General features: G+C 45.8%; 1 protein-coding gene across 32 annotated transcripts in view; it reads left to right on the top strand.

Moving 5' to 3' along the window:
- The window catches only part of LOC139051806 (uncharacterized), a 280,388-nt gene that overhangs the window by 60,783 nt on the left and 194,637 nt on the right, over nt 1-24,968 (top strand). For 17 of the 32 annotated variants that reach the window (XM_070528799.1, XM_070528798.1, XM_070528800.1 and 14 more), the window contains exons 1-6: nt 1,172-1,261; nt 3,610-3,692; nt 6,102-6,195; nt 8,911-8,991; nt 9,945-10,027; nt 14,032-14,160. In XM_070528799.1, the coding sequence (XP_070384900.1) occupies nt 3,646-3,692; nt 6,102-6,195; nt 8,911-8,991; nt 9,945-10,027; nt 14,032-14,160 (434 nt within the window). In that variant the 5' untranslated portion in view covers nt 1,172-1,261; nt 3,610-3,645. Of the gene's footprint in view, nt 1-1,171; nt 1,262-3,609; nt 3,693-6,101; nt 6,196-8,910; nt 8,992-9,944; nt 10,028-14,031; nt 14,195-17,103; nt 17,187-24,968 lie in introns of those variants that run through there. The other 15 variants (XR_011509555.1, XR_011509556.1, XR_011509557.1 and 12 more) reach the window with 4 other exon arrangements.

Genomic DNA, 24,968 nt, shown 5'->3' with positions numbered 1-24,968 from the left:
AGTCTGGGACGCAAAGGTTTAATAACGAACGCAGTGTCACGGTAACTTTATTTCTTCTTAGGCTAATCTCCCTTTGAGCTAGTTTACTCTCTTTTAGGCACAACTTGCGAAAACTCACTCATTTGGGAGTAAAATAACTCAACTTCCAGGCGATGGTGCAATAGTCATTTTAAAAGCATGCACCATTTTTGCAGGTGTATCTTGTTCCGAAACAATGATTGCTGCCTCTCTTACTTGCACCTGCCTTCTCGAAAGCTTTGCGCGTGCGACTTTTCTGTGAAGAGTTCCGCGTCACGTGACAACGCTGATTGCTGTTTGCGAGTGGAATGTCCCGGCGGTGCAGCTTTAAAAGAAAGGAAAGGCGCGCAATATATGTAAATGATTGTTGTTGTTTGCCCCGAATAAGAACCGCCACGTTTGTACAATTGAAAAAAGAAATTATGGGGTTTGTACGTGCCAAAACAATTTTCTGATTATGAGGCACGCCATAGTGGAGGACTCCCGAAACTTTGACCATCTGAGGTTCTTTAACGTGCACCTAAATCTAAGTACACGGATGTTTTCGCAATTCGCCCCCATCGAAATGTGGCCGCAATGGCCGGGATTCGATCCCGCGACCTCGTGCTCAGCAGCCTCACGCCATAGCCACAGAGCAACCACGGCGGTTCGTGCAATTGAACGCATTGACAAAAGGAAAACGGAAGTTACCTCTGGGGTAAGGGATGAATTTCCGAATCTCACTTTGCAAAATGCGATGCAGTGTAAAACAGTCCGATAAATAGGTAGCGGACATAGCGTGCTCGAAAAGCCTCGACCCACCACACAAACAACGCGCCAACCAATTTTTGATAATTTTTGTAATACTTCAGGCTCAAAACGAAAATTTTGCCCGCTAGAGACAGTACAATTTTAATTTTCTGTTTCTGAAGTTTAACAATTTCATTCGCATCACTCCAGCTGTTTTCTCATGGAAGCATTCTTGCGTTTTGTATAGTCGGGCTTTCGGTCTAAATTTCCTGAGTCACCCATTACAGCGTGCCTCATAATGGAATCGTGGATTTGGCACGTAGAACCCCAGAATTTAATTTCATTTATTTAGTATGCGGAATCCCAAACCGCCCCGTTAAATTTTCTGTTAGGCACGCACCCGCTTTCCTTGCTACGTTTTACAGCGCGTATTACTGTGGCATCCATGGCCGTCACGTGACCGCAATCCACCCGGACATGCACAGTTGACGGACAGCCAGGCCCCGGTCAAGACGTGAGTTTCCTGTCAACGCCGTTGGTGGCGCTTCTATTTATCGATGGTGGCGCCGCCCTAACGTTAGCAATAGACGCACGATCTGATAATTGTAGCCTCCAGAACATAATTTTGTTTTCTTAAGTTCAACAAATTTCATATGCATTAGTCCAGGGGTTGTCTCGTACAAGGATTTCCGGGTTTCACATGTATTTGAGCAGGCGGAATTGTGGTTAGCCTCGAGCTAAAGCTTCCTCTTCCGTGGTTACTGTTTGCAGCGTGGTCTACTGTGGTGGCATCTATGGTCGTCACCTGGTCAGAAGACCGGCGTTGTACGAAAGACGATATGCCATCAGCTGGCCATAGTGTATGCGGCAGGAGCAGATGTCGAATTCACATATAGCGCTCTTAATTAGCATGAAAAATACTAATATTTAACTAGCCTTCAAAAACAGAAACCTGCCAGTTTTACCCAACTCGGATTCAAGTTATTTTCCCCAGTACATGTTTAGTACTTCTTTGCATCGGACACGGTCATGTTCCGACGTATCCTCATAGCTAAACTCAGTTTCATACATGACGTGTAACGCTGTGGAGTTTAGAAATACTTTTTGCAGTGGCTGCGTTCGCACTTGGAAACAGCATGAACGGAGCCACTTGATGTGAAAATGTTCTTTATGTAAGGTCAGTTCTTAATCAAAATAAGAATTTACCCTTAGAAGAAATCAAATCATGTGTCCACTCGGCTGCTAACGCATTGTTTTATATCAATTTGCTTTCGTTGCTTTTTATTTGCATCCCGTCGTGGCACCCTCTCGTGCACGCTCCCGCGAGCAAAGGCCGCTGGCGCCCAGCGAAGCATAGACGGAACGCGCGCAGGGATAAAATTTGGAGACCGCACTACTGGCGTACCTTCCTCAGCGTTGCACCTGATGCACGAAGCGGAGTAAAGGCGTAACGACGCGTCGCATCGACCATCAAAGTGCAGTAAAGGCATTCCAAGCCAGTTTTCGGTGTGTGTTCGATGCTACTTAGCGCTTACCGTAATCCTACCCAACGTTGCATATATACATTTTGCGTAGATGCGCCATCAGGGCATAGATCATGAAATGTGCATGAGCTTCACACCTTTATGCGAATTAAAGGGAAGTTGAAAAGTTTTCCAGCAAAAATGAGGGAACATCTGTACATAATGGTTTTCAACCCTCCAAATTCGAATATCGTATCGAAATTCAGCGAAAGAAAGCGCAAATATATTTTATTCCGACGAAAAATGCAGCAGTGGACACGCCCAGCTCGCGCGTCTCGTTTCCGCCTGTGATTGGTCGGTGCGCCTCGTGACGTACACTCTAGTAACCGACCGCTGCCGCTACACATGAAGTGCGGTGCCAGGTAGTTTGGTGCTGTTTTTTCTGAGACGGTAATGAAAAATTTAGAGAAACTGCGTTTTTCTGAGGAGTTCGGCGTTACTCCCTACATGTACGAGCCGATTGCGAAGAGCCGGCCTCTCGAAGAAGCAAACGATGCTGGTGCAAGCAGTGCTTTCGACGCGAGCGAAAGCAAAGTCTTGGGATCTCCTCGTGTTGGAAATGCTCTTTGGCGAGTATGTTTTTTGGAAAGCGATCTAGTGATCTCGCCGATCTTTCGCCGATCTAGTGAGCTTGTTTCCGGTCAAACAACTGTAGTGTTGTGTTCCTGCTTGCCTCCTCGTGGAACGTAAGCGGAGATGCGATCGTCGGCATTTGTGCGCTGTCCAAAGCTGTCGGCAATCTTCAAAGACGGTTTAAACGCGTGAAAAGCTTCCCGGTTCATGCAGTACGTGTAGTGACCTTTATCTGTTGACTACCACTCATGTTGATTACCACTCACGTTGACTACCGCGCACGTTGACTACCACTCTACATACACGCAGACGCACCAACAAAGGAATGCCGGGTCGATCCAAGCAGATTACGATGGCACGCACGCAGAAACAAGCGTGGTCAGGCACGGTCGCGGACGCTACGAAGGAATGAAACAGAGTTGACGTCACAACACCGCGGTTTCCGGTCTCCGCTCCGCTCGCTCACTCAACGGGGGGCGGAGCTACAGCGCAATTTCAACCGACGATTACGTCGCTCCTAATCGAAAAAAAAACACCAAATTTTACCTACATGGTTTATAAGGTTCCCGCATCCGTATAAGAGCGTCTTATTGAATTCGACAGACTCTTCAGCTTCCCTTTAATTCTGCCATTTGTCTAGCTACCGGTGTATATGCGTATCGGTTTAGTGTAGGCGAATCAGAACGCAGTCATTTGGCATACACGTGACCATTCTTTTTTTTTATTTTCTGCCTTGTTGTGTTAATCAGGCTTTCGATCTTTGCAGCACAAATGGGCTGTTGGTATTGTTCCATGTCACAACATGGCATGCTGGGCGAAAGCCCGGCATCGCACGTGGTCAACTTCGTGGTAAGCTCTCACGGAGTATCCTGCGGCGTTGCCTAATTTAGCGATACAATGAAGTCGGTACATTAACTATTAATACAAATCTTATCGATAGATTTCATTAAAAAATTTCCACGAAAATATATCATAATTAGAACGCGTTACAGAAAGACAATACGAAATGTCTTAATAATGCAAAACATGCTACTACTATAATGGTTTTCGTCACGATTGCCTTTACCACAGAGGCATGAATATGACTACATGCCTAGAGACAGTAAACGGACAAGTACAAATTATGAAACTGGGGAGAATATTTTTCGGAAAACAAGTCGGACGATTGAACCGTAATGCAACGCGTGAAACTCGACATTCGGGATGTTCGTAACCAGTTCCATAAATGCAACGTTCTCACGCAGCTATTCAATTCCTGCAGGATAATATATTCTCGGGATTTCTACTAGAAAATTAAGAATAAGTTATCATACACGCTGTAACATCTTTGGCGTACGCCCATCAGCGAAGTCACTGTTTTAGACTATTTAACTGCTTTCAGATATCTTGCATTTTCTTTTTAGTTTAATGACTTTTCTCACGCATATTCCTGGCATAAATTTTACGGTTTATCTTTTTGTCGGAGCTTCGATGCCAGATAGCGAACGGTGTCCAGGTGCGTTCGTAATCCAATGCGCGGATAAGTGCAGTTAGACGTCCAAGTTGCACAACTTTTCTTGGTAAAACAAATATGAAGGAACTCTTTATTGATGAAAAATTCACGCTTGGTTGTTACTTGTTATCGAAAGGGTAACATTTACTCTTTTTGTTAGCACTGAGGTGATTACAAACGAACACACAGACATTGTAAACTACAAAAAAAAAATCTAGGCCTTGTTTTTTAGTCGTGACAGTGACCTAGCTCCTAAAGCGACCGACCCTGACCCTCGGCAATGATACCTCGGGCCTTATTGACAATCTTTTTATGAGTATGTGTCTCATCTAGCTGCGTGAGCTGTAAAATATACACCCATAAAAGTGAGTCAGACGGTAAATTGCTCTATAATTAAGACGCAGGTGTGTGTCTGGGATGAAAAGTCCGGTTCAGCCTTATTCCCTTCTAAGGGGGTAAATTATTTTTCAGACTAAGACGCAGTCTCAAGAGCGAACGCAGTGCGACGGCAACTTTTTTTCACCGCCTACTCTCCCATGGAGCACGTTTTCCCTTCTTCGTGCACAAATTGAGTAATGTTGCTCCCACTTGCGAGTAAAAGAAGTCATAAATACCGAGCTGTGGTTGAATATACGATCTAAAGAAGTGGACCCCATTCGGGAGGGTGTATCTTGTTCCGAAACAGCGAGTGCTACCTGTCTCGCTGGCGGATTCGTTCTTCAAAGCTATACTCTCCCAATTTTTCTCTAAACGGTGACATGTCACGCTGATAACCCGCATTTTTGTTCGTGGCCGGAATTTCGCGTGCATATTGCTTAAAAGGAAAGGGATGGCACGCATTATATATATATATATATATATATATATATATATATATATATATATATATATATATATATATATATATATATATATATATATATAGTCTTGTTGTTGTATGGCCAGAAACTGAACCATCAGGATTGTACGATAAAACAAACTGACGGAATGAAAACGGAAGTGACATGTGCAGTGGCGGGAACATTCGAAAACTCTCCCACCCTTCATACAAGCAACGCTCCAACCAATTTTCGATAATTATTTATATATTTCAGGCCCAAAATGAAAATTTCGCTTGCTAGAGTCAGTGCACTTTTGCTATCTCTCTCAAGTTCGACAATATCATTTCCATTTGAATGCGGTCTTCCCGGAGAAGATTTTCTGAACTTTCTACGCACTTAAGTAAGCGAAATTTTGGTTTAAACTCCCGAAGTCCCCCACTGAGGCGTGCCTCATAATAAAATCGTGGTTCTTTCACCTGGGAGCACAGAATGTATATTATTTTATTTTTACGCGGAATTGGAAACAGCCCCAGCTAAAGATTACAATTAAACACGCACCTGCTTCTATCACTACGCTTTCATACGCGGCTTACTCTGACTTCCATGGTCGTCACAAGACCGCAATCCACCTGCACAATGCACAGTCGACGTACCACCAAGGCGCGAGTTCCCCATCAAGGCGCGAGTTCCCCATCAAGGCGCGAGTTCCCCATCAAGGCGCGAGTTCCCCATCAACGCCGTCGGTGGCACTTCTAACCAGCGATGCTGGCGCCGCCCTATAGTTAAAGGTACACGCAAGTTTTTTCTCTCAAATTCAAGAAAGTTAATTCAAATTAGACCAGGGTTTCTCTCGTAAATGCAGTTCTAACGCTTACATGTATTTGAACATGGGAAATTGCAGTTTACCCCGCGCAATATCTTCTCTCTCCTGGTTACGGTTTGCAGCGCGGTATACTGTGGCATCCACGGCCCTTTGCTTGACCGGACCTACGACGTCGTACGAAGGTCCGTATGCCGGCAGCTGGCCCTAATGTATTCGGTAAGAGCAGACGTCGAATTCACCTATTACGGCCTTAATTAGAATTCAGAAACTAATAGTTAACTAGCCTTTAAAAACAGAAAACTTCACCTTTACCCACAGGTCTTGTATGGTATTATGCCAAGTACATGATAATTGTTGGAACTCGACGTGGTCATATTCCACCGTTCCTTCGTCTCAATGCGCATCGGCGCATCATGTTAACGATCAAATATGCATTCGACGCATTCCAAGCCAGTCTTCGATGCGCATTCGTGCTTCCGGGTGAAACGCCTTCTCGGTGCTCGACACAACTTGTACTTACGTTTACCGTAATCTTACCCAACGTTTGTGCTATTTATTTTTTAGTATATGCGCCCTGAGGGAACAGACAATGAAATGTGCCCGATCATCGTACGTTTGTCAATTAAACATCGTGCATCTATATGGCCATCTAGTAACGTGGCACTCCGCTTGTCTTCTGGCATTTGTATTACTAGCGATGCATATATACATTCGTGTAGATGAATCAGAATGCAATCGGTTGGCATACGCAGGACGGTGTTTTTTTTCTCTGATCTACCATTTTGTTTTATCACACTTTCGATCTCTTATGCAAAAAAGGTGAGGCGTGTGGACAGGACATAAGAGAAGTAGACAACGCGAACGCCGACTATCAACTGAAGGAAGACTCATCTGCGCAAGCTCAGGAATAGTATCACCACGTGTAACACAGATAAGGTTAAGGCACTTAATCTCTTCCTTATGTAATGTAATCGAAGGTTGACTCCCGCAGTCACTTCCATCATTATAGATATGCCATGCCTCTGCCAGAAGATCTTCATTCTTGTGCTTGTACAATATCGCGCATTCATCTAACTCTGGCATGCAGTTACAATCTTGGCAATGTAGGGAAAGGTTAGAAGGTGGTCCACCGGTTAATGACCTTTTACGTTCCATTAGCCTCTTATTTATACACCACCCCGTTTGCCCTACGTAGAACTGGCCACAGCTAAAGGGAACTTTATAAACCACACCCACACGCAGTCAGTAAAACTTTTGTTCTTATTGTGCTTCACTGGACAAATATCTGTTCTTTTTCTGCATTTTACCTGCTTCATGTTCCTCTGCACGGCAGTGCATACCTTATCTAGCTCACTGGGAGAAGTGAAAACAACATTAACGTCATGTCTACTTGCAATTTTTTAAGCCTGTGCGATACTGAATGACTGTACGGAATAGCCATTACTCTTTTTTTTATATTACTGCTTTCTGTAATCACGTCCGTCCCACTCAAGACCGGCTTCTTTAGGCGTTCAGCCACAGTGGCCACTGTTACGCTAGGAAAACTGCTTCTAATAGGCACCGGATCAGTGTAATAAAACTGGCGCTCAATTTGCGCATGCAGGATCTAGTGAGAGAATACTTAATGCACGACGTGGCAGTTAGGTTTTTTACTACTTTGGAATGCTTGGGTTGAAAGTTTCACAACGGCTTCGAAGATCTTGGGGAGTACTGTCAAGTACTGCTTCCATGGGAGCTTGGGGACTACTGCCGAGTACTGTTTCCACGGCAGCAAAGACTGAATACCATTGAAATTTCTCTTTCTGCTCCATTTACTGCACGATCGTGCCATCTTCTGGGCAAGTAATAAGTTTGAAACTCGAAACAGAGGCGACCACGCCCACGTAAGCAAAAGCAAGAGTTCGACGTAATAGTTCTTTTCTACAATGGGCTATAACGTCAAACACTTGCTTCGAGTTAACAAATTCGACTTTGCCCGGCCATCTGCTAGCCATCTGCTTAGCTCAGATGGTAGCGCGGCTGCTTTAATAAGGCGGTGGTCCAGTGTTTGATCTCCGGGCCAGGACGAATTTTTCATCAACTGCGATGTTTTTCTTTCGAGGAAGGCGTATGGGATTTGTTTGTGGCAATTGCAACGATTGTGTGGATGTCGCATTTTCGTTTAATTAATGTATGATTTTTAGTAGATATCGTTCATTTACCACACACACACAAGCAAAAAGAAAAATAAATACAAGCCATAGCTAAGAAAACCGCCAACGACAATGATAGACGAACCGGCCTCCCCCCGCCATTCTTGAACGCCAGGGCGCGCAGCACACTTCAGCGTGACATTTGAACCGCTTTGAGCGGGGCTGCCTAGATGTCGTGCTTCCGCAGGTTTGTTCGTCATAGCGCAGTCAATTTTCCTGTGCTGAAATTGCAAATCTGATTTTTGGGGGAGTTTACCCTACCATACCCGCTTTAGCTACCCATATAAGTTCTATCATCACAAATTTCGCTAAAAATGATTTCCACTTACGTGAATTTCTCTTTGTGTACTATTGCCTATACATTTCGGGAAACGAAATAGGAGTAGAAATCACCCAAGGAACGACGCAAGTGGCTAACGCCATGAAAGCGTAGTGCGAAAAAAAAATTACTGTAATTCTGCTCAACGTCGTTTACATTCATATTTGGTAGATGCGCCTCCAGGCCACAGAAAGTGAAATGTGCATCATCTTCAATAAGTTTATGTTTATTGAACATTGTGCCTACCAATGACTTTTTCGTAACGTGGCATTGTGCTTGTCTTCTGCCATTTGTCTGAGTAGCATTGTATATGTAGTTTCCGTTCGTGTTGTCGAATCAGATCACCGTGGGTTAAAAGACACGTGACGGTTACTGTTCTGTTCTGCCCGTTTCTCTTAGTCTCACTTTCGATCTCCGCAGCACTCGGCGGCTACCGGGATTCCTCCATGTCACACCGGCACGCTGGGTTACAGCCCAGCACTACACGTGTTGAAAGTCGTGGTAAGCTTTCACGTAGTTTTTTGCAGCGTTGCCTAATTTAACAATACGATGAAGTCGCTGAAATGACAATTAGTATAAATTTTGTCGATAGGTTATGTTAAATTGCCACGAAAGCTTATTATAATAAGAGGGCGTCCTAAAATGTATATACGAAATTTCCTTAAGTTGTAGGAGACTGTATAGCTACTTGCTTTTCCCTCGATTGATTTTACCACAGAGGCATGGATATGAGTACATGGCTGGAGGCAGAAGACAAGTTCTAATTATATGACTGATTATAAGACAAGTACTACACTATATGACTAACCTTTAAGCCCAAGTCAGACGACTGAACCCTAATGCAACAGCTGAAACTCGACATCCAGGGAGTTCGTACCCAGTTCAAGACATGCCGCATTTCAACTACGAAACCCAAGAATGAACTCCCTTACACTCTGTCACCCCTTTCGATCAGCGAAGTCACTGCTTTAGATTATTCAACTACTTCCATATATGTTACTCGTAGTGAAACAGATTCTTCCCGTTTCTTTTCAGTTTAATGAGTTTGCTCGTGAATATTGCTAGCAAGAATTTTGCGGATGCCAGAGCTTGGATGCCAGATAGCGAACGGTGTCCAGGTTTGTTTCACATTCGAATACAGGAAATATTGCTGTTGGACGTCGAGTTAGTTTCGCTTGGTGAAACGGAGTGAAAGACACCCTTTATTAAGAAAACGCGCACGCTTTGTTTCTTGTTCTCGGAATGGTAAGACTTATTTTCTTTGTTAGCACAGAGGTGGTACACAGTCGCCCTTTATTGACAAAACGCGCACGCATTGTTCTTGTTCTCGGAGAGGTCAGACTTATTTTCTTTGTTGGCACAGAGGTCAGAATGCAGTCATTTGGCATACACGGGACGGCTCTTTTTTGCTCTCTTCTACTATTTTGTCTTATTCTTGCTTTCCATTTCTGCAGCACACGTGGGCTGTCGGGATTGTTCCATGTCACACCATGGCAGGCTGGGTGAAAGCCCAGCATCGCGCGCTGTCAACTTCGTGGTAAGCTCTCACACAGTTTCCTGCAGCGTTGCCTAATTGAACGAAACGATGAAGTTATTACATTAAATGTAAGTACAAATCTTACCGATAGATTTCGGTAAATAATGGTCACGAAAGCTGGTTATTATTAGAGAGCATTGCAGAAAGACTATACGAAATGTCTTAATAATGTAGACGTTATAATTTGCTTTTGTCCCGATTGCCGGTACCAAGAAGGCATGAATATGACTACCCGGCTAGAGGTAGTAAACAGACAAGTGCTAATTATGAAACCTGGAAGAATATTCTTGAGAAACAAGCCGGGCGACTGAACCCTAATGCAAGACGTGAAACTCGACATCCGGGAAGTTCGTAACCAGTTCTTGAAATGCAAAATTCTCACGCGGCTATACAATTTCTGCAGCATAATAAATGCTCGCCAATTTCTTCTACAAAACCCAGAATGAACTGTCGTACACGCTGTCATGTTTTGGCGTTGCCCATCAGCGAAGTCACTTCCGGAAATCTTGAATTTTCTTTAGTTTAATGACTTTTCTCGTGAATGTTACTGGCATCAATTTTACGGTTTACCTTTTCGTCGGAGCTTGGATGCCAGATAGCGAACGGTGTCCCAGTGCGTTCGTAATGCAATGCGCGGATAAGTGGAATTAGACGTCTTCTTGGTAAAACAAATATGAAGGAACCTTTTATTGACGAAACATTCACGCTTCGTTGTTACTTGTTATCGGAAGGGTATTATTTACTCTTTTTGTTAGCACAGAGGTGATTCCCAACGAACCCATTGTACAATACAATTTTGGCTTTCTTTTTTCATCATGACAGTGAACTAGCTCCTAAGGTGACCGCCCCTGACCCTCGGCAATGACACCTCGGGCCTTATTGACAATCTTTTTAGTGGTATATGTCTCATCTAGCTGCGTGAGCTGTAAAATATACACCCATAAAAGTGAGTCAGACGGTAAATTGCTCTATAATTAAGACGCAGGTGTGTGTCTGGGATGAAAAGTCCGGTTCAGCCTTATTAACTTCTAAGGGTGTAAACTATTTTTCAGAATAAGACGCAGCCTCAAGAGCGAACGCAGTGCGACGGCAACTTTTTTTCACCGCCTACTCTCTTATGGAGCACGTTTTCCCTTCTTTATGCAGAAATTGAGTAATGTTGCTCCCACTTCCAAGTGAAAGAAGTCATAAATACCGAGCTGTGGTTGAATATACGCTCTAAAGAAGTAGACCCCATTTGGGAGGGTGTATCTTGTTCCGAAACAGCGAGTGCTACCTGCCTCGCTGGCGGATTCGTTCTTGAAAGCTATACTCTCCCAATTTTTCTCTAAACGGTGTCATGTCACGCTGATAACCCGCATTTTGTTCGTGGCCGGAATTTCGCGTGCATATTGCTTAAAAGGAAAGGGACGGCACGCATTATATATATAGATATATATATATATATATATATATATATATATATATATATATATATATATATATAATATTTCGAGCCGTTAAGCTACCCAGATAAATTCCGTTTTCTTTACAAATTTTGCTAAAAGTTGTATATGCGCGCGCTGCGGCCCGTACATATCGGGAGACGTCAAGTAGGAGATGACGTCACGTAAGAAATGACGCAAGCGGCTCATCGCAGGAAAGCTTAGTGCGAAAAGCAAAAATACCGTAAATTCTGGCCAATGGTGTTTATCTTCATTTTTCTAAGATGCGCCATTAGGCTACAGATATGTACACGATCTCCAGTATGTTTATGAGAATCGAACATCTTGCAAGTGCGTGACTACTTGGTAATGTGACACGTATGCTGGTTATCGGTCTGAAATTCCGGAGTCAATCACTACGGCGGGCCTCAAACGAATTCATGGGTTTGGCACGTATAACCCCAGAATAAAATTATTTAATTTAGTATGCGTATTTGGGAAAAGCCCCGACCTTAAGTGTCCCCTTAAGAGGAAGCTTTAGCTCGCTTTCTCCGATTTACATACACGTAAAACGACAGTTCCTTTTTCTGGGCAATCACTGCATCAAATTCAACTAGGTTTGTTGCATTTAAAAGAAAAGCTTACAATCAAGTGACCGTTGGTTTCGAATTTTTCAGCTAGATCGCCAAATTTTTATTGAAAATTGGCATAAATTGAACATTTTCTGAAAACGAAACTATTAACTGTACCACTCCGTAACTCAGCAACTAAAATTGATACCACATTTCTATGAATTGCGTCTGATAGTACGTCAAAAGCGCACAAAATTATTAGTACACATGAATCTGAAAAAATTCGGCAATATGGAGCTACAGCTTTTGCAGAACACATTACACAACGTCACAAATTCACGTAAAATATAATATGACAAATCGAATTTGTTCGCTTTGAATGATATAATAGATGCCGTTTACAGAACCGCAATATCTGTTGCTGATGCAGAGCTATTAACTTATAAACCTCGTGAGTGTAATTTTTTTTCGAACTTCCGAATTTTTAAAAATTATTTTCGTAAAATTCAGGCTCTAAATCGAAATTCCGCTTCAAACGGTACCTAGAATTTGACGTTCTCTGTCAAATGCAACAAATTTCATTAGGATCAGTTCAGGGGTTATCATAGAAGACCGTTTTTTGCGTTTTACAAGTAGTTGAATTGGCCGCGCCGGAGTTGGGCCCGAGCTAAAGGTTCCTCTTAAGCACGAACTTATATAGGGCGCTGTAACGTAAAGCTATTCCTAACTTTTCACTTCCAATTCTGCAATAAGCCCACCGCAATTGGGCAAAAAAAATTTTTGCACCATCCCCACTTCACCTGACTGTCGCACGACGTCACTGATCTGATATCCCCATCTGATATCACGTGTACACACTGATTATGCATCATTTGACCGAACAAAATAAAAATAGTTATTTCTGATTCGACGCCATTATGCCAATAGCCCTCGGCTATTGGTAAAGTTTTCGGGCTGCACCTACTTCACCTGCCTCTCACGCGACGTCACAAAACCGCAAAAACTTACCGCGTGAAAGTGACGCGTACGCGTTAAAGGTGCATTAATATCCGAACAAAACTGAATTTTGTTTGTAATAGCCGCAGGCTGCCCCGTTCCGAAAGGAATAAAAGATGGCTGCCGCCGATCGCTCCGGCACTGGCTACACGCCCCTGTCGGACGCATGGGTTTATTTGAGTGTAATAAAGCTTTTTGCGCGGCCACGTAACGTTTTCGAGAACTTTCGGCACGTTTACGACCTCGTTCTGCCAACTCTTCTTTGCTGAAGATCTGTTTTATTGTCATTCGTAAGCTTCCGTTCCATGCCGCCGCGATTGTCGACGAGGCACCGCAAGCTAAGTAAGAGAAAGCGGACCAATCGCAGACGCCGGCACCATCCTCTTCATCCGGTTATTGATATTCAGTGCAGTGGCTCGGCCCCATCGAATCCCTCTCCACTTGAGCATGCTCCTCCCCCCTTGTGAGCCGATTCGATAAGACATGCCGCTCAGTGCAGGCGATGTTATTTGTTTTTGAAAAACACAAAAGTTACCTCCTATGAACGAAGGGAGCATTTGATTAGTTTGTTCAGACAACCCTGCGGGTGAACGTCCGATGCTTACGTCGGCGGTTACGCAAATCTGATTCCAGGAGATTAGAATAAAAACATAGTGGAATAGTTTTACGTTATACGGCCCCTACTTTATTGGCTACGTTTACAGCGCGGCCTACGGTGGCATCAACGGTCGTCACATGACCGCAATCCCTGCCCCTCCCCCTTCCCCTACGATGCATAGGCGGCGTAAAACAGTTTCCGGTTGTCAAGACACGAGTTTTTTCCCGTCAACGCCGTCAGTGGCGCCTCTATCCAGCGATCATGGCGCCGCCCTAGCGTTAGCTGTGCGCACGCGCTCTCATTATGAAGGTCCGAACAATATAATTTGTCCTCTTATATTCGACAAACTTCATTGACATTAGTCCAGGGGTTGTCTCGTAAAAGCATTTCTGTCTTTTGCGTGTACTTGAACAGGCTGAATCGCAGTTCACCTCGAGCTAAGGCTTCCTCTTTCCCGGCAACGGTTTGCAGCGCGGTCTACCATGGCATCCACTCAGTTGAGAACCAAGCTCGCCTGAGACCGACATCTGGTGTCGTACGAAGGTCCGTACGCTTGAAGCTTTCCCTGGTGTACGGGGTAAGAACAGACCTTGAACTCACGTATATGGTTCTTAACTATATTGTTAAAAACAATCTAATGGTAACTAGCCGTTAAAAACTAGAAACTTGCCACTTTACCCAACTTTACCCAGTACATGATTAGTACTTGTTTGCATTCGACAAGGTCTTGTTCCGCCGTTCCCTCATAACTATACGCGTTCGACGCGTCTTCTTGACCATTACTAGTGCACTCGACGCATTCCAAGCCATTTTTCGGCGTGTATTCGCACTTCCAAGGGAAACTCGATAAATGCCGAATAGAGAACAGTGTCTAGATGTGTCCGTAATCAAATGCACGAATCAGTGCAGCTAACCATCCAAATTAGAAAGCTTTGCTTGGTAAAAGCAAGTGGAAGGCATCCTTATTTTGTTGACAAAATGCGCTTTCTTGGTTGTTCCTGGTGGTGAGAACTCTAAAAATAGTTTGCATAGAGGTGGTGCCACACGAAAACATAGTCATTGTCAAATAAAGAAATTGTAGGCTGTTTTTTCTTTGTCATGACAGTCACCCAGCTCCTAAGGTGACTGCCTCTTATGCTCGGCAACGACACTTCGGGCCTTCTAAATGGGCCTCCTTAGGTGTATGGTGCATGTGTCCCATCCTGCTAAGTGAGCAGTAAAATATAGACATTTAAAGTGGAATAAGGGTGCAAATCGGTGTATCACACCCTTACACAACAAGGGTATATCTGTGGGAGTAATACACCGATTTACCCCCACCTACACTCTTTGGGGTGTAAATATATTTGCAGTTCATAGGGGGCCGTGCGAGTAATTTATCCTTGGGCCAGTTGGTGTTTACTTAGCATGATGGTTTTCAGCGCAAAAAAACATTTCCTTTTGCTTGTCACTGTTCCCATTTTTTTCTTCCAGTTTTCTTTGCGCTACGTTAGGACGCCATGATCGAGGAACGAATGCAGTGCGATGGCAACTTTTTCGTTTTAGACTTCCTTTTACTCTCACTAGGAGCAAGTTTAGACCTGTGTATGCACGCGTTGCGCCCATTTGTAAACAAAATAACTAAGGGCAATGATGCAAATATGCACCATTCGGGTGGGTGTATCTTGTTCCCAAACAATGATATTCGTCCCTCTCGCTTGCGCTTCGGTAGGTAATAGGTTTGGGCATGTCGTTAATTCATCATTATAATATAATTACACATTGAGAACAAAGCACAGGTCGAGACAGGACAAACGTTTGTCCTGTCTCGACCTGTCCTTTCTTCTTTTCTGCCCCATGTATTCTTTATGCATGCCGCTTCCGTTTGCTTTCTTGGAAGCTCTGCGCTCGCTAGTTTACTGTCGAGAATGCTATGTCACACCGATAACGTGCGTGTTGTTCGCGACCGGAATGCTCTGGATGTGCAGCTTTAAAAGAGCGGCAAGGCACGCACTTATTTGTCAGTAATCATAACCACTACCTGTCTACGAATGAGCGAAGTGCCAAAAAAGCGGCAATTACACGCCTTTGTAAGCGCTGAATATGAAAAATCTGAGTTTACAAATATACGATGCAGAGGGAAAGCGATGAAAAAAAAAAGAGGTGGTGGGGATATTGGTGTTCATAAAGCATCCAACCCTTCATTTACACAACACGCAAACTAACCATCTTTCGTTGAATTGGGTAAATAGTTCAGATTCTAAATGAAAAATTGCTTTGCTGTAATAGAGTCGCTACAAATGAACTTTCTCTCCTAAGTTCAACAATTTCATTCGCATTGGTCCGGTAGTTTCTTTAGCGAAGCATTTTTGCCTTTTCTAGGCTTTGAAGTGCGTGGAATCGGAAATATTCCCGCGCTAAAGACTAAGCAAGCACCCGCTTCCTTCACAACGCTTTACAACGCGGGTGACAGTGGCATCATCGCTCCTCACATGACCGCTATCGGCCCAGACACCGCACAGTCGACCTACGACCAGGCTCCGGTCAAGACGCTAGTTTTCCAGTCCATTCCGTCGGAGCCTCTTCTGTCCAGCGATGGTTGCGCCGCCCTAGCGTTAGAGGTGCACGCACCATTTCATCATTCTACCCCAAGAATGTAGCTTTTCTTCCCAAATTCCATAAATTTAATTCAAAAAACTCCACTATTTGTCTTAGTAAAGCATTTCCGCCTTTTACATGCATTTCAAGTGGCGGATTCGATTAGGCCATGACCCAAAGCTTCCTCTCTCCTGGTTACGGTTTTTAGTTCGGTCTAGTGTCGCATCCACTGCCGTCACGTGACCGGACGTCGGGCGTGATACGAGGGTCCGTATACCGGCAGCTGGCCCTAGTCACTGCGGTAAGAGTTGACTTTGAATTCAGGTATAGCAGCCGTAATTAGAATTCAAAAACTAATAGATAACTACAGCCTTTAAAAAAACAAAAGTTCCGCCTATATACCCAAATACGTTTTACGGTATTTTGCCAAGTATATGTCTTATGCTAGATTGAACTAGACACGGTCATGTGCCACCGGTCCCTCGTCGCAATACGCATCGACGCGTCGCGTTAACGATCAAATGGGAACTCGATGCGTTCCAAGCCAGTCCTCGATGCGCATTCGCGCTTCCAGGTGAAATGCCTTCTTGGTCCTCGACGCTACATAGTGTTTGCCATAATTCTACCCAACGTTGTTTAGATTGATTTTTCATAGACCCACTATCATGGCGCATATCATGAATTGCGAGTAATCTTCAATACGTTTATCTGAATCTAACATGGCGCTTGCATATATGACGATTTGGCTACCAGGCACTGTGTTGCCTTCTGCCATTTGCCTAATTAGCACTATATATATGTATTGCTTCCGTCTAGTCGACACAGAATGCATTCCGTTGGCATACACGGGACGGTTCTTTTTTTTTCTGTTCTACCATTTTGTCTTACTCTCGCTTTCGATATCTGCAGCACACGTCAGCTGTCGGGATCGTTCCATGTCACATCATGGCATGCTGTGTTACAGCCCAGCACTATACGTGGTCAACTTCGTGGTAAGCTCTCATGCAGTTTCCAGCAGCGTTGCTTAATTTACCGATATAATTAAGTCATTGCCTTAATTACTACTATAACTCTTATCGACAGATGTCGTTGAATTATTGTCAGGCAATCTCATTAATATTTGATTTTATCGCAATTATCCTTATCACGGATGCATGCATACGAATGTGTGACACTCGCATACTTAGATTTAGGTGCACTTAAAAAAGAACCCCAGTTGGTCCAAATTTCCGGACTCCCGTAATACGGCGTGCCTCATAATGAGATCGTAGTTTTGCCACGTAAACCACCATAATTCATTATCAAATTAAAATTAATTACCGCGTTCCCGCACACGATGCTAGGATTCCGCCGCAACCTCTCCTCACAGGACGTATTGCTTCAGCTTAAACACCAGATCGTAGACGACACTACCAGCTCCACTAAAGCAATCCTCGGCCTAGATATTAAAAAGGCCTTCGATAACGTTAAACACGAAGCAATCTTAAAAACAATTAGAGCGTTAGGACTTGGCCAAAGAACGTATAATTACGTTAGAGATTTCCTCGCGTGCAGGCGTGCATGCATCGTCGTTCGCGACGAGGAATCGCCGGAATTTGAGACGGGTCCGTCCGGCACGCCGCAAGGATCCGTCATATCACCATTACTCTTTAATTTAGTTCTACTCGGTCTACCCGAGAAATTAACAGATGTAGAAGGATTGCATCATAGTCTATACGCGGATGACATCACCCTCTGGGTTCCCGGGGGAGGATGTGATGGTCACGTCGAGCGAACGCTACAGGTAGGAGTAGACACGGTTCAGAATTACTTGCGTGGAACGGGCCTCAAGTGCTCGGCTACCAAGTCCGAACTCTTACTCTACAAACCCACAAGGAGAGGTCGTAAAACCCTGCGCGACGAAGAACGGAAATACTCCAAAATACGTATTATATTGGCAGATGGTACTCCCGTACCGCACGCAGACAAAATTAGAATCCTGGGGTTACACATGCAGGCAAATGGCCATAACGGAGAGACGGTGCGAAGACTTCGTCGTTCGGTAGATGACACGATCCGACTCTTGCGTCGCATCACGAATAGACGCAATGGTATGCGTGGAGACTGCGTGATCCGTCTCGTGCAGGCGTATGCGATAAGCCGCATAACGTATGTTGCCCCCTACCTTAAGTGGATAGGGTGCGAAAAAAACAAGGTCGATTGCATGGTACGAAAATCTTTTAAGAGGGCGGTCGGCGTTCCACTGAACGCGAGCACCGACAAGTTTCTAGAGCTCGGGCTTCACAACTCACTTGACGAGTTAATCGAGGCGCACGACATTGCGCAGTACGAACGATTATCTAATTCAAAGACGGGTCGATGCATCCTCGAGGCACTCGGCATCGCGTACCACACTCAGCATGGAGAAAAGATGGTGATTCAGGCTTCGGTCCGCGACCACCTGATCATCCCGCCGCTTCCCAAAAACATGCACCCGACGCACCACCCCGCGAGACGCAACAATCGAGCAAGAGACCTTCAGAAGACGTTTGGCAACAGCAACGAGGCTCCACCTTGCGGGTTTCCGCTGAACCCCTACGTCAAACACTTGCCTTTGCTTCGTGTTGTCGACAAATTCGACTTAGCCCTGCCATCTGCTAGCCGCCTGGTTAGCTCAGATGATAGAGCGGCTGCCCCGGAAAGGTGGTGGTCCAGGGTTTGAGTCCCGGACCAGGGCGAATCTTTCTTCAACTATGAGGCGTTTCCTTCGAGGAACCCGTATGGGTTTCCTTTGTAGCAATTGCTACGAACGGGTGGATATCTGATTTGCCTTTATTCGTCATGATCATAGTCCGTAATGGAAAAAAAAATCCTGGCTTGGTATCAGCTCCGACAGACCCATCAGCTAGAATACAGATAGGTCCTGCTACGTTTATAGCGCGTGGTGAGCCAGCAGAGACGGGTACCGATAGCGTGGCTGGTACATAAGGACAACGCCCCAATTACGTCACAGTGCTACCGGCAACTAGTCCAGAGGGATGTAGCCGTCCTGTCCTCCAGATTCTGACTATAATGAGTGCTCTTTTATTCCCCGAGCTTACGGGGCTTCTCAGGAGTGACCGTTTTGAAGGCGTCCTTGCTATCAAAAGAGCCGTAACAACTCCCCTCCCCCCTCCAGATAAATCCTTCCAGCACTGTATGTAGTCGTCGCAGAGGAAGATACAAAAGTGTGTCACAATGGAGGGGCATTACTTACAACGTAATCGATATTCAAGGCGTAGTTTGTGAGCCATGACGTTGAAGCAGCGTACTTGAGTTAGGCGCTTTCACGCAAACACGAAATGTATAAGTGTCCTCCTTCATGTCTGCGTGCACGTGTCTACTTCAAGCACGCTTACCCGTCAGTAACTTCAAGGGGGCGGAATGTAGCTTGCAGTTGACGCCAGTCGCTCAGATTTTCAGACTCCTTTACCTCTTCTATCGGCACAGTAAAAAAAAAGCACAAAGGACTGTAAAAAGGGACATTCAACGATTATGTCCAAGGAAGGGTTTCAGCAGCAGTTGCATGAACAAAAAGGCAGCTGTGAAAACACCGTCTTCGGCTTGTCAAATGTTTTAAAAAGCCGGCTTCGAGATAAGTTCATCAGTTTTCTCTTCTTACCATCGCTAAGCTGGTTCTAGTTGTATTTTACAAAGATATTCTACACAATAAAACCACTCCCGTCACCTCACACCCACATTTGGCATAATTTGGAATATAACCGACCATTTTTCTCAGTTCTGTCTATTTTATTATTGCAAAAAATTCTCCTTTTAAAGGGGCGCAGACAAGGTTCAGTACCTCTAAACGGCTGCAAAATCTTACTGTCGATCCTGGCCGTGCCGGTAATAATTTAATGAAATGGCATTTAAACATATGTCGAGATTGTTTGGTCGTGCATATAGGTTGATGGCTCATTTTTGGTAACATTTCTTTTCACCAAAAGAAACATTTACCCACCGTGGTTGCTCTGTGGCTATGGTGTTAGGCTGCTGAGTACGAGGTCGCGGGATCGAATCCCGGCCACGGCGGTCGCATTTCGATGGGGGCGAAATGCGAAAACCCCCGTGTACTTAGATTTAGGTGCGCGGTAAAGAACCCCAGGTGGTCTAAATTTCCAGAGTCCTCCTCTACGGCGTTCCTCGTAATCAGAAAGTGGTTTAGGCACGTAAAACCCCATTATTTAATTTGTTTCAAAGAAGCCTTTGCTGTATTCGAATAAATAAGGTAGCTTCGAAAATATCGCGCACGGCGCTTTAAGAAACAACCCATGGCAGTCGCAAAGTGCAGAGTTTTCATCACGCTTTATTTCTCATCGTATCGATTCACGCAAAAAAAATAAGGTAGGCTGCTGTTCGCGGCGTCCGGAAGTGCACGATGCAGCCGAGCCCTCTTACGTGCAGTACAGTCCAGCATCACTGCCGTGTCCGGCACAACCTCCAGGAGGAGGAGGAGGAGAAACATTTATTTAAAAAAAAAAAAGAAAGGACAAGCAGGTGTCTTTCTGCTTGTGCGGGAGGCGCCCTTAGTCCAGGGCTCCTGCGGCTCTTGCTGTCTCCCGGGCCCGCCGCACCAGTTGCTGCTGGTAACGAGGGTCCGAACTAGTCAGCACGGCCTCCCACTGCTCGGGTGTGGGGTTGGGTATTTGCGGGGCCGCCTTCACGTTGGGGCACGCCCATGTGGTATGATAAAGGGAGGCGTAATCATTACAAAAAGGACATTTGTATGAATATAGTGTAGGGTGGATTGCGTGTAGTCTGCTTAAATGTGGGTATGTATTGGTTTGTAGTTGTCTCCATGTTACGGCGTCTTCACGTGAGAGGGTCTTGTGTGGAGGTGGGCATTGTCGTCTGTTCAATCTGTGGTGTTGTAGTATGGCGTTGTATTGTAAAGGTACGGGCTCCATGGATGCGTCCGTATCCCTCTCTTGTGGCGCCCGGGTGGCATGAGCTCGGGCTACAGCGTGCGCACGCTGATTTCCACGGAGGGACTCGTGTCCTGGAGTCCACACTATTTCAACGTCCGGGAATGAGGAGGCCTGTTTGAGGAGTCGGTGGGCGATTGAAGATATTCGACCTCTCGCGTAGCTACGGCAAGCTGCCTGGGAGTCTGTAATAATTATGATGTACTCGTTGGTCAGACTAGAGGTGATGGCCAAGGCGATGGCTGTCTCCTCCGCTACGAGGGCGCTGGCAGTGCGGACAGTCATCGAGACCACCTCTTGTAGGTTATAGTCGACAACGCTGGCCGTCATGGCTGCTTTTTGGGGGTACTGCGCGGCATCTGTGTATAGTGTGGTGGGGAGACTGCCATATCTTGTCTGTAGAGCTTTTGCGCGAGCTTGGCGACGATCGGCATGATGTTCCGGGTGCATGCTTCTGGGGATAGGGGCTACCTTGATGTGCTCTCGCAAGTCGGGGGCCAGATGGATTGCTTGTTCGTGGCCTTTGCTGTGTGTGGGGTAGCCTAGGCGCGCTAGGACTGTTCTTCCTGTTGGTGTGAGGGCTAGTCGTTCTCGTTGGCTTGTGAGGTGGGCGTCTATAATTTCTCTTATAGTATTATGCACTCCTAGGGCTTCAAGCTTGAGTGTCGCTGTTCCCGGGGGTAGGCCGAGCGCTTGCTTGTAGGCTTTCCGAAGAAGTACGTCTAATTGATCTATCTCCTTGGGAGCGAGGGGCAAGTACGGGGCAGCGTAGGCAATGCGGCTGATTATCAGGGCCTGGACGAGCTGTATTATGTCGTCTTCTTTCAGTCCGTATTGTTTGGTGGTGATACGGCTGACCATTCGCATGATCTGGAAGGTGGTCTGCTTGAGACGTTGGATGGTGTATGCGCCTCCGCCGTCCTGTTGTATGTGGAGTCCGAGAATACGGACGCGGTTTACTGTGGGTATTTCTTTGTCGTCGAGGATGAGTGTGATGTTTGGTAGTTCATTGAGGTTTCTTCGGGATTTCTGTCGAACGACTAATAGTTCTGACTTCTCGGGGGAGCACCGGAGACCACTTGATTTTGCATATTGCTGGACGACGTCGGTCGCTTGTTGAAGGGCGTCTTGTTTCTCTCCTTCGGAACCAGCGGTGGTCCAGATAGTGATGTCATCGGCGTATATTGCATGCCTGATTCCTGGTATTGCGTTGAGTTTGTCAGGTAATTCCATCATAGCAATATTGAAAAGGGTGGGTGATAGAACAGCACCTTGTGGTGTTCCTGTGTTGCGGGTAGGTAACGTCGGGGTTCTGAGTGAGCCAATGCCTATTGTGGCCGTGCGGTTGCTTAGAAAGGCGCGTATATAATTGTAAGTATTACGACCACAGTTCGTGAGGCTTAGGTTTGTAAGGATGGTGTGGTGAGCCACATTGTCAAAAGCGCCTTTGAGATCGAGTGCTAAAATCACCCCGGTGTTGTGCGGTGAGACGTGTTCAAGGACTTGTTCCTTCAGCTGAAGAAGTATGTCGTGGGTGGAAAGGTGGGGCCGGAATCCGAACATTGTTTCGGGAAAGAGGTCGCTGGATTCTAGGTAAGGTTGAAGCCGATTGAAAATGACATGTTCCAGAAGCTTGCCTAGGCATGAAGTCAGTGAAATTGGTCTCATATTTTCTAAGCTGGAGAGTTTGCCTGGCTTCGGAATGAGTATGATGTCCGCGTGCTTCCAGTCTGCTGGTAGTGTACCCGCTTCCCAGTGATGATTAAAGAGGTCAGTAAGAGATTGAATGGTACCATCATCCAGATTGCGCAGGAGCTTGTTATTTATTTTATCCTTGCCTGGGGTGGTGTTTCGTGTGAGTGCATGGAGTGCTTGTTGCACCTCAGTGATAGTGATCGGCTTGTCGAGGTCGTAATTGTAGCTCCCGCTGTAGCTTGGAGGTAGTCCTTGTGCGGGTTCGAAATCGCCTATGTACCGCGCCCGCAACTCCTCCAGGATTTCGTCATCGGAACCCGGATGGTTGTGGAGGATACGTTGGATTGTTTGCTGGCTAATCGCCTTGCTTTGTGTGGGGTAAAGAAGATGGCGTAGCAGCGACCATGTCTTGGCCGTGCTAAGATTACCCTGCAACTTGTTGCATAGTTGTCGCCAGTTGTGACGGGTGAGCTCCCCAGCATAAAATTCCGCGGTTGCCGTGAGTTTCGCTATACGTAGTTTCAATTTACGATTATGTTTTTGGCGCTTCCATCTCCTAACAAGGCCTCGACGTGCTTCCCAGAGGTGAAGAAGGTGTGGGTCTACGGCCGGTATGTCTGTGGTGAGTGTGATCTGTTTTGAATGTCTGGCTACGTCTTGATGGAGCTCTCGTACCCACTGCTCGAGATCCGTAATACCCGTTGAGGAGTCATCCGCTCGCTCTTTGCGAAAAGCTGTCCAATCTGTGAGTGTTGTCTTTTTTTATCGGGTGGCGTGCATGCGTAACGTTCAATGTGGTGGCAAGTATGCAGTGGTCACTGCCCAGAGTTTCTTCCGTGTTGTGCCAGGCTGCTTGCTGTATCCCTTTAGTGAGGGTGAGGTCAGGGCATGTATCTCGGGAGACGCTGTTTCCTAGACGTGTGGGGTATGCGGGGTCTGTGAGGATGGTGAGACGGTGCTGCTGTATCGTGCACTGGAGTGCAGTGCCTTTTGATGTGGCTGTCGTGTAGCTCCATGCCTGGTGAGCAGCGTTGAAGTCGCCTACAATCAGCAGACTATTATTTTTGGCTAAGCCAATCGCTTTAGTGATCAAGTAGTCGAACTTGGCCTGCTTCTGCTTGGGTGGGCTGTATATATTCAGTATGAAAAGGCTCTTTCGGCCTCGTTGGAGCGGCAGGATCTCAATTAGGTTATGGTCGACGTCACTGCCGTCTATTGTGTGTTGTGTGGTTGTGAGCGTTTTAGCTGTAAGTGTGGCCACGCGGCTTTCAGGCGTGGTGGTATGTGTGTTGTAGCCAGCTTGAGTTGGGTGTGTGCCTGTTTCCTGTAGTGCGATTACGCTTGGTGTCGTTTTGGAGTTACTTATGTACTGTCTCAGGGATCCTTGCTTGCGTTTGTAGCTGCGGCAATTCCATTGCCAGATTATGAGTGGATTTTCGTTCCTGTGGTTGGTTTTGCTATTCGTCCTGGCTGACGGGTGGATCGGCAGAGTGTCCCTGCTCTGCTTCCTGTTGTACTAGTGTTCTGACTTTCTTGCGTCGCTGATCTTTTGCGAGCCGCGTTTCTTCAATAACACTTGCCAGTTGCTGGATGCTTTGTTGCATTGCTAGAAGCTGCCGTTGCAGTACATCAACTTTCTCCTCGACTTGTGCGATTTCTGTCGGTTTTGCTGATTCCGCGAGAATCATGGGTTCAGAATGCTCCGAAGATGATGGCATTGAGGGTGCGGTTATTGGTGTGGAATGCTGAGTGTCAGTACGAGTCGCGTATAGTTCTGCAATCTGCGTGCGAAGTTTGTTGTTTTCTTCATGAAGGCGTTTGTTTTCTTCTCTGATTGCCTTTAGTTCAGCTAGAATTTGCAGTTGAACATCAGTATTGTGTATGGATGAAGAATTATGTGGGGTGGGTGCTGTGTGTAGACGTGATGAGAGGGTGTTGTCTTGGTGGACTGTGTGAGAGGGGAAAAGCCGTGCTGACCAGCTCACCGCTTGTGATCCCGATACAGCAGGTCCGCTGAGGTTCCGGGTCGCTCCTTGTTGGTTCCGCGAGCAGGAGCGAGACCTGGAGCGGGAACGCTTCCGTTGCTGGTCTGTGCGTGACCGAGACTTCGACCGTGAGTAGTCCCGGCGGCTGGTC

This window comes from Dermacentor albipictus, unplaced genomic scaffold, assembly GCF_038994185.2.
Source record: "Dermacentor albipictus isolate Rhodes 1998 colony unplaced genomic scaffold, USDA_Dalb.pri_finalv2 scaffold_14, whole genome shotgun sequence".
In the NCBI taxonomy this organism is placed as follows: domain Eukaryota; kingdom Metazoa; phylum Arthropoda; class Arachnida; order Ixodida; family Ixodidae; genus Dermacentor; species Dermacentor albipictus.
This window is presented reverse-complemented; position numbering and strand designations above follow the sequence as displayed.